This window comes from Tupaia chinensis, unplaced genomic scaffold, assembly GCF_000334495.1.
Source record: "Tupaia chinensis unplaced genomic scaffold, TupChi_1.0 Scaffold000050_1, whole genome shotgun sequence".
NCBI lineage: Eukaryota > Metazoa > Chordata > Mammalia > Scandentia > Tupaiidae > Tupaia > Tupaia belangeri.
This window is the reverse complement of record NW_006159508.1, coordinates 2,769,847-2,780,410: the sequence shown is the minus strand read 5'-3', so window position 1 is coordinate 2,780,410 and position 10,564 is coordinate 2,769,847. Positions and strand designations below refer to the sequence as shown.

At 40.4% G+C, this 10,564-nt stretch overlaps 1 protein-coding gene and 1 long non-coding RNA gene across 2 annotated transcripts in view; both read left to right on the top strand.

Moving 5' to 3' along the window:
• LOC102467950 (uncharacterized) overlaps window positions 1–10,564 on the top strand; it is a 72,106-nt gene that overhangs the window by 24,424 nt on the left and 37,118 nt on the right. The gene's annotated exons all lie outside the window — the stretch shown is intronic.
• On the top strand, window positions 1,815–2,183 carry LOC102503296 (cytochrome c, somatic). The gene has a single exon (XM_006141305.1). The coding sequence runs from the start codon at window positions 1,815–1,817 to the stop codon at window positions 2,127–2,129; it is 315 nt and encodes a 104-aa protein (XP_006141367.1). The 3' UTR covers window positions 2,130–2,183.

Sequence of the window (10,564 nt, the reverse complement as noted above, 5' to 3'; positions counted from 1 at the left end):
CGCCGGCCAGGCCGTTCCCAGCGCGCGGCTGCGCTCAGCAGCCCTATCTTTTTATCACCAAATATATTCCATTGTAGGGATATGCCACACTTTAAATTCAGCAAGCAGTTTGTAAACACCTGAATTGTTTCCTTTTTTTGGCAATGATGAATCATGCTACATGACATTGGTGTACGAGTTTGTGTTTGCACATGTGCTTCCATAACAGTCGAATGGGTTGGTCATACTTTATGATGAATAGTATGAGCATTGTCTAATACTAGTTTTTTTCCTTTTTAAAGATTATTTAATTTTATTTATTATTATTTTTAATTTGCTATAGGGCACGCATGCTCACCAGAGAAAGACAGAGAGATAGAAAGAGGGAAAGTGAGAAAGCAAGCCGCCAGGTCTAGGACTTGACCCCTGTCAGCCATGCAGGAATCCAGAGCCTCAAATCACACCACTTACCTTTCGTAGTAGTTTTGAAGAGTCTTGACTGTCTTTGAGCAACTTCAGTATCCCCCACATGAGTATGTGAATTCCCATTTTTCCTCTTTCATCAACTTGAGTTGGTCTCAGTAGCATTATTTACAATCTTACGAGCCTTAACAAAGGGACGCATTTCTATGACTTCTGGTTTAGACTTTTCTGATTCCTCAGTCCCCTTTATTTTGGCTCCATTTTTACCTGCCTTTGTGATCAGGCTTTAGTGAGGCTTTATTTTGGCTACAGTACCAGACACTCCTTTCCATTAGCACAAGTATAAGAGCCTTAAAACTACGTGATAAGATAATGGAAGCTTTCAGAAACCCAAGAACAGGAACCATAACAGGCTGGTTTCAGAGAAACTAGAGCTAAAGGCTAGTTCTCAATTGAAGGTGGCTATACAGATCTCACCAATCAAAAATTTATAGGTCTTCAGCGTATTTAATCTTTGAAAATATACCTCGACTGGGAAACAGCAGTTAGCGTAATGGCTATGTCGCTGGACTTCCACGTAGTCGACTGTGGTTCAAGTCCCGGACCCGGTGGCTTAAAACTCACGCCAGGTGCGTGTGCGTACATGCCCAAGATCCCGAGAGGAGAATGGAGGAGAAGGTATTGTGGCGTGGCCATCCCCCCAGGGGGTGATTTCTTGCTTTCTGTCTCTATGTCTCTCTCTGTCTGGCGAGCACATGCGCCCTATAGCGAAAACCTCTCAAAAAAAAAATATATATATATATATACCTCAGCTATGTTCTTTTCTGTCCTGCTATTAACTAGTAACTTCTCTCTTTGTTTTCATGCCACCTCTCTGAAAGAGGGACTCTGATTGGCCTAGTTTATCCTCTTTTCTTTCTTTCTTTTTTTAAAGAATTATTTAATTTTTAAAATTTATCATCAGATACTTACCAGAGAGATAGAGATAGAGAGAGAGAAAGCAAGAAAGCAAGCCACCAGGTCCAGGACTAGAACCATGGTTAACCATGCGGGAGTCCAGTGCCCTAACCACCATGCCACCTGCTGGCCCCCTGTTGTATTTTTTCGTATCTGGCTTCAAGTCATGGGATTGGATGCCCTTGAGTTAGGTGCACACCTCTGGTCCAAGCAGCCATGAGATCAGAAAGTTGGATCACATAGCATAAAACATGCCTGCTTATTCTACCTCTTTGGCAGGAGGCAGGAGTCAGGTCAATTTCCACTAGATGACACTGGGGCAGAACGACATGGTGATCGGTTTTATTTTTTTGGTGATTTATAATTTGATGAAAAGTGAATCACCTCTCAGAGAGCAGGTCGTCTGGCTTCTGAGTGGTTACTCTATATTCCCAAGTGACAGAAGAAAATTAAAAATGAATGATGTTGAGAAAGGCAAGATTTTTGTTCAGAAGTGTGTCCAGTGCCACACCGTGGAAAAGGGAGGCAAGCACAAGACTGGCCCAAATCTCTATGGTCTCTCTGGGTGGAAGACAGGTCATGCCCCTGGATTCTCTTACACGGATGCCAACAAGAACAAAGGCATCCCCTGGGGAGAGGATACACTGCTGGAGGATTTGGAGAATCCCAGGAAGTACATCCCTGGAACAAGAATGATCTTCGCTGTCATTAAAAAGAAATCAGACAGAGCAGGGTTGATAGCTTATCTTAAAAAAGCTACTAATGACTAATAGGTGGCCACTGCCTTATTTATGACAAAACAGAAATGTCTCATCTTTTTTATGTATACCGTAGTTTTTTACAGTATTATTTTATTTAACTTTATTTATTTATCTTAATTAGACCAGAGAGGGACAGAGTGAAAGAAAGTGAGAAAGGAAGCCGCCAGGTCCGGGACTTGAATCATGGTCAGCCATGTGGGAGTCCAGCGCCCTTAACCACCACGCCACCTGCCGGTCCTATGTATACCATATTTTAATTGATCTCCTACATCAGAACTCAGGTCATGAATGGCTGATAGGATATTTTTGTTAGACAATCCTGATTTAAGTAAGACTGGCTTGTGGTTAAATTAATATATATTTTTAAAATTTTGATAGTAATTTCAGTTCAGTAAGTGCTATCATTATCTGCCCTTTCTAAAGATATAATTGGTAATTCAGTAGTGATGTTCATCTTTCTAGAAAGATGGTGAATGCCATCTCAAAGCCTACCGGAGATTGATTTTATTTAGGCTTGTATGTAACTGACTATATCACTATATAAATACTGGAGAAATCCCTTCACTTCTCAAAACTAAGCAGACTCACCTGTGTTTTAATTTGTGTTTATTAATCTATTAAGGCAAAAGCTGAAGATAAGGTAGTGATGTCTACTTTATATATTTGGTCATAACTCTACCAATTTAACTAGAATTTCCTGTATCCAAAACACTGCCTTTTACTTATTGAAAGACATTTTAGTGTGGTTTATGTATACTATCAAATAAAGAATAGGTAACACTTTACATATTTATAAAGTGTGATTTGTAAGGTCAGACACTTGTAAAAGTCAGTGTGACGAGATTTAGTAGCATGTTAAATTATACCCCTGAATTCTATTACCTAAGTCAGGCTGTTATATTTCAGGATTGTTAGGTAACTGTTCAAAACCACATAGAAACTGAAGAACTACTGTGTGTGATTGGTAATGGTGCTTTTGCCAATTTATTAGAAGGATTAAAGTAAATGAGATCTACCATCAGCATAGATTTGTAAATTATGCCATCATAAGACTTAAGATAATTAAAAACCAAATGACAGATTTAAAAAAAAAAAAAAAGTGAATCACCTCTTTTGCAGTCAGCTTTTCTTTTGTCTTACTGATCTGCTGGAATAAGGTTTCCTATATTCACTGTCCAGCTTGATGCACTGTAATGGGGGTAAGATATGCACGTTGTCCCAGCTTGGCCTGGTCTACTTCTTGCTCAACAGCTTCTCCTTGGATGGTGTGAACAGTAAAGTAGTAGAAAGGACTCTCTGAGAAGGCCCCATCCTTCCTCCACTTCCCCCATCTCTCACCCTACCTAAAATGCAGACAGCTGGAGTCATAGCAAAGGCTCACAGAGTATAGCAAATTGCCTACAATTTCCAGGCCTACTTTCTTTCTTTTGTTTTTTAGAGACATTAGTACCTTTTTAAATTTTTTTTATTATTCCTTTTTTTTAATTTTTAAATTTTTTTTGGAGAGGTTTTTCGCTATAGGGCGCATGTGCTCGCCAGACAGAGACAGACAGAGAGATAGAAAGTGAGAAATCACCCCCCCAGGGGGAATGGCCATGCCACAATCCCTTCTCCTCCATTCTCCTTTCGGGATCTTGGGCACGCATGCACACGCACCCAGCGTGAGTTTTAAGCCACCGGGTCTGGGACGCGAACCATGGTCGACTACATGGGAGTCCAGCAACACAGCCATTACGCTAACTGCTGGTCCCCATTCACTTATTTTAATTCAACCAGAGAGTAACACAGAGAGACAAAGAGAAAAAGTTGGAAAGCAATCCACCAGGTCTGGGACTCTAACCATTGTTGGCCATGTGGGAGTGTCCAGCACCTTAACCACCATGCCACCTGCCGGCCCCTCCAGGTCTACTTTCAACATGTCACAACTAAAACAGGACAGGAAGCTCTTGAACCAAAGTTAAGCTTCAGGATGGGAGAAAGACTGACCTTATTTTTATTTATTGACCTTATTTTTATTTATTTATTTATTTATTTGAGAGATTTTTGCTATAGGGCACATACGCTAGCCAGAAAGACAGAGAGAAACAGAGAGACAGAAAGGAAGAAATCACCCTTCCCCCCAGGGGGATGACCATGCCACAATCCCTTCTCCTCCATTCTCCTCTTGAGATCTTGGGCACACACACATGTGCACCCAGCATGAACTTAAGCCTCTGGGACTGGGACTCAAACCGCGGTTGACTACATGAGAGTCCAGCAACATAGTCATTATGCCAAATGCTGGTCCCAACCTTATTTTTTAAGAATTATTTTTTATTTAATTTTATTTATTTATTATTATTATTATTTAATTTGACCAGAGAGAGACAGAGGCAGAGAGCGGGAAAGTGAGAAAGCAAGCAGGGCTTGAACCATGGTTGACCATGTGGGAGTTGAGTGACTTAACAACCATGCCACCTGCCAGTCCCAGTACTTTCTTTTTGTAATTTAATTAATTGATTTTTTTTTAACTGCCAGAGGCTGTGTGTTGTGGAGAGAGACAGAGAAATAGGGAAATTAAAAAAGAACCCCCCATGGGGAATGGTATGCCACAGTCCCTTCTCCATTTCTCCCTCCTTTCAAGTTTCTGAACATGTACACACATGTGCCTGGTATATCAAGCTGCCAAGTCTGGGACTTGAACCATGCAGTTGACCAATGGGATCCAACTGCATTATTCACGAGGCCACAGGATGGACCCTTAAGTACTTTCTTTCTCTAAGGACATAACCCAAAGATAGAAGTTTATTTATAAAAAGAAAAATGAAGGTTTTAGTATGTTAGAATGAGCAATAGCTTTTGAAATGAAAATGCAAACTCTTAGCATTAATATAAAAACTTTCCAGAATATTGGGTCAGCAGATGGCATAATGGCTACATCACTGGGCTCTCCCATGTAGTCAACTGCAGTTCAAGTCCCAGACCCAGTGGCTTAAAACTCACGCTGGGCCCATGTACATGCATGCCCAAGATCTTGAGAGGAGAATGGAGAAGGGATTGTGGCATGGTCATCTTCCCTGGGGGGTGATTTCTCTCTTTCTGTCTGTGTCTCTCCGGCAAGCACATGTGACCTATAGCAAAAATCTCTCTCTCTAAAAAAAAAAAACCAAAACTTTCCAGAATATTAGGTTATGTGTGTATGTGTACATTTTTTATTAATAAAGAAAAAATTGTTTTAAACTAATTGAGTTTCATAAAATTCTTCCATTTGGAAAAATCTTCTGTTTCCTAAAGAGGTAAGCTCATAGTCTGCCCTAATTTTATTTATTTCTCTGATTTAAAATAAAAAAAAAGCTTCTTTATGGATAATGTCAAGTGTGCATTTGCCAGACTGTATGGACATACTCCAAAAGAAATATCTTGCTCGTATCTTTAAAGAAAAATGCATTTAGTCCAGATGTCTAAAAGCTAAAGTGACTTGAGGGTAGGGATGGGGGCAGTGAAAGAGGACAGAGAAAGGAGAGCTTCATACTGAACTAGCAAACTTTTGACCAGACTTTCTGAACTTTATAGCATTTCAGGAATTTGAGTTGGCCAAGTCAGTTGTGAAAGACTTGCACCCTGCAGGACTGGAAAAAGTTAAGATTATTTACATGGGTTTTATTCTACCTAATTGGATATATGCTATCCTGTAACTGGGCACAACATGCATATGTGCGTTTATTTCGAGGCTGTCTGCCGCCCTGCGTGATGAGTTCAGAGACGCAGAGTGGGAGCCCAGGCCTGGGGCCTCTGAAAGCCCGTGATGGCGCCCCCGCTGAAGAACTTTCTCGTTGCTGGCAAGCTATCATTAGGAGCAGTCCTTCGGGTCTCTCTTGGTAGTTTAAGGCATCAATTTGACTTAGCATTTCCATGCTCTTTAGATTACTTGTATATTTCTAAGTATATTCCAAAGAAATTGAGTTCTCATTCACAGTATTGGTTTAAAATGTGACAAGATGAGGCTTGAGGTATTTATTTATTTATTTTATTTTTTAATTGCCAGAGGGTGTGTGTGCATGCCAGAGAGAGAAAGTAGAGAGGAAGAACATACTCCTCCACATGAGGTGTGGTCATGCTACAATCCCCTCTCCGTTTCTCTATCCTTGCTGCGAGTTTTGGGCAAGTATATGCATGTGCCTGGGGTGTTTTCCAAGTTGCTGAGGGCTGAGATTCGAACCATAGTTGGGCATTTAGGATCCAGCTCATCTGAGCCACTAGGCTACAGGGCTAGCCTGGCTTGGAGTTTTAATGAAGTGAAGGCTGAAGATTTCATAAGAAAAGTTCCAAGTGTGATGCCTAAGAGCATCAACTTAAGAGCCAGGCTGTTTGGGTTGAAACTCCAGCCTACCCATGTGATCTTGGGCAGGTTGAATAATGGCTCCAGACCTCACTTTCCCCATCCATAATATGGGGATTAAATAGCCCCTACTTTAATAGCATCATCATAAATATAAAATTAGTTATATTTATAAGGTGATTAGGACATTGTCTGATGTAGTCAATGATATATGGGTTTGTTAATAAATAAAGTAGAGGTGGTGTAGTGCTTTAGGTGCTTGACTCCCATGTAGTTGACCATGGTTTGAGTGTCAAACCTAGTGGCCTAAAACTCACACCAGGTGCATGTGTGTGCATGCTCAAAATCCTGAGAGGAGAATGGAGGAGAAGGGATTGTGATTTGGCCATGTCCCTTGTGGGTGATTTTTCTCTCTCTGTCTCTGTGGCAAGTATATATACTCTATAGCAAAAATCTCTTTCAATAAATTAATAATAAATAAATAAATAAATAGGATAAGCCAATGACTGGTAACTGACTCCAGCACACTACACCCTCAGTTTAGAAGGGCATAAATGCTAGAAATAACCCAAACTGGGGCAGATCTAAAAGAACAAAACTGTAGTTGTCCTATGAAACACTATCTAGTCACTTTAAAAATGATGTGTCTCTATTAGGTCATTGGAAAAGACAAGATGTATTTTTCTAAGTTTTTCTATGCAAAAATGTGTCATGACTTTCCAGATGACCCAATATATACACTGCTGTGAAATAATCCCTAAAATATATTGTTAAGGGAGAGAACAAGTCCCAGTATAATATACGTAGTAATCATTGTGAGCACTAACATTTACTGAGTATTCGCTATGTGCCAGGCACTGTTTTAAGAGCTTTATATATATTAACTCATCTAATCTCCATAATAAAAAAAAGTACTATGGGCCTGCCTGTGGCATACTGGTTAAGGCAGCTGGATCCTACATGGATGACAATATGGTTTGAATCCTGAACCTAGCAACTTAAAAAACGGGCAGGAGCACATGTATGTGTGTGCCCAAATTCCCAACAGAACAGAGAAAGGAGAGCTTCATACTGAACTAGCAAACTTTTGACCAGACTTTCTGAACTTTATAGCATTTCAGGAATTTGAGTTGGCCAAGTCAGTTGTGAAAGACTTGCACCCTGCAGGACTGGAAAAAGTTAAGATTATTTACATGGGTTTTATTCTACCTAATTGGATATATGCTATCCTGTAACTGGGCACAACATGCATATGTGCGTTTATTTCGAGGCTGTCTGCCGCCCTGCGTGATGAGTTCAGAGACGCAGAGTGGGAGCCCAGGCCTGGGGCCTCTGAAAGCCCGTGATGGCGCCCCCGCTGAAGAACTTTCTCGTTGCTGGCAAGCTATCATTAGGAGCAGTCCTTCGGGTCTCTCTTGGTAGTTTAAGGCATCAATTTGACTTAGCATTTCCATGCTCTTTAGATTACTTGTATATTTCTAAGTATATTCCAAAGAAATTGAGTTCTCATTCACAGTATTGGTTTAAAATGTGACAAGATGAGGCTTGAGGTATTTATTTATTTATTTTATTTTTTAATTGCCAGAGGGTGTGTGTGCATGCCAGAGAGAGAAAGTAGAGAGGAAGAACATACTCCTCCACATGAGGTGTGGTCATGCTACAATCCCCTCTCCGTTTCTCTATCCTTGCTGCGAGTTTTGGGCAAGTATATGCATGTGCCTGGGGTGTTTTCCAAGTTGCTGAGGGCTGAGATTCGAACCATAGTTGGGCATTTAGGATCCAGCTCATCTGAGCCACTAGGCTACAGGGCTAGCCTGGCTTGGAGTTTTAATGAAGTGAAGGCTGAAGATTTCATAAGAAAAGTTCCAAGTGTGATGCCTAAGAGCATCAACTTAAGAGCCAGGCTGTTTGGGTTGAAACTCCAGCCTACCCATGTGATCTTGGGCAGGTTGAATAATGGCTCCAGACCTCACTTTCCCCATCCATAATATGGGGATTAAATAGCCCCTACTTTAATAGCATCATCATAAATATAAAATTAGTTATATTTATAAGGTGATTAGGACATTGTCTGATGTAGTCAATGATATATGGGTTTGTTAATAAATAAAGTAGAGGTGGTGTAGTGCTTTAGGTGCTTGACTCCCATGTAGTTGACCATGGTTTGAGTGTCAAACCTAGTGGCCTAAAACTCACACCAGGTGCATGTGTGTGCATGCTCAAAATCCTGAGAGGAGAATGGAGGAGAAGGGATTGTGATTTGGCCATGTCCCTTGTGGGTGATTTTTCTCTCTCTGTCTCTGTGGCAAGTATATATACTCTATAGCAAAAATCTCTTTCAATAAATTAATAATAAATAAATAAATAAATAGGATAAGCCAATGACTGGTAACTGACTCCAGCACACTACACCCTCAGTTTAGAAGGGCATAAATGCTAGAAATAACCCAAACTGGGGCAGATCTAAAAGAACAAAACTGTAGTTGTCCTATGAAACACTATCTAGTCACTTTAAAAATGATGTGTCTCTATTAGGTCATTGGAAAAGACAAGATGTATTTTTCTAAGTTTTTCTATGCAAAAATGTGTCATGACTTTCCAGATGACCCAATATATACACTGCTGTGAAATAATCCCTAAAATATATTGTTAAGGGAGAGAACAAGTCCCAGTATAATATACGTAGTAATCATTGTGAGCACTAACATTTACTGAGTATTCGCTATGTGCCAGGCACTGTTTTAAGAGCTTTATATATATTAACTCATCTAATCTCCATAATAAAAAAAAGTACTATGGGCCTGCCTGTGGCATACTGGTTAAGGCAGCTGGATCCTACATGGATGACAATATGGTTTGAATCCTGAACCTAGCAACTTAAAAAACGGGCAGGAGCACATGTATGTGTGTGCCCAAATTCCCAACAGGATGGAGAAGTGCAGAAGGAATTGTGGTGTGACCATGCCCCATAGGGGGTTGCTTTCTTTCTCTCCCTCTTATTTTTTTGACAAGTGCAAGTACCCTCTGGTAAATACAAGACAAAAAAAAAAAAAGATACTCCCCTCCCTCCCTTTGTGAAATTAATGAGAAAACCAACTTTTCAAAGAGGTTAAGTAACTCGTTTAAGGTAAGTAGATGAGCTGGGACTTGAATTCAGGAAGCCTTGCTCCAGTGTCCGTTTATTAATCACTGTGCTAAGCTACTCTCCCAGTTGTATAATCCCGGGCGTGTACAAATTAAACTACATACATAGAAAGATAAATACAGGACCAGCTGGTAGCATGGAGGTTAAGACAACTGGATCCCATATGGCTGACTGCATGGTTCAAGTCCCAAACACAACAGCTTGAAAAATATGCTGGGTACTTGTGTGTGCACATGTGCCCAAAATTCTGAGAGGAGAATGAAGGAGAAGGGATTGTAGCATGGCCAAACCACCAGGGAGTGATTTCTCACTTTCTCTCTCTGTCTCTCTTCAGTGAGTGCGTGTGCCCTATTAGAAATAGAAAAAAAATATATATATATATATAATGTATATCTATATATGAAAACACACACAAAGTCTAGAAGCATAGACACTAATGATTAACCTCTTTATTTATAATTTTTTTTTATTTTATTTATTCATTCATTTATTTTGACCAGAGAGAGACACAGAGAGAGAGAGGGAGAAAGTGAGAAAGCAAGCCACCAGGTCCAGGACTCGAACCACGGTCAGCCATGTGGGAGTGTCCAGCGCCTTAACCAGCACGCCACTTGCTGGTCCCACTAATAATTAACCTTTTAAGAGGTAAGTAAGATTCAGGTCAGGTGGTAACAGATGTTAAGATGAAGGAGGACTTTTAGTTTTTATTATATATACTTGTATTTTGTTTGAATTACTTGGTGTAATACAATTATGAATGTATATATAGAATTTAGAATTTAAAAAGTTGTAAAATAAATAAATTTGTGGGAACCAGCAGTTAGTGTAATGGCTATGTCGCTGGACTCCCACTAGTCGACCGCGGTTTGTGTCCTGGACCCGGTGGCTTAAAACTCACACCGGGCGCTTGTGCGTGCATGCCCAAGATCCCGAGAGGAGAATGGAGGAGAAGGGATTGCGGCGTGGCCATCCCCCCTGGGG

Bases quoted from the DNA above. Each gene is read 5' to 3' on its own strand.
- LOC102503296 (XM_006141305.1), top strand. From the start codon at position 1,815: ATGAATGATGTTGAGAAAGGCAAGATTTTTGTTCAGAAGTGTGTCCAG.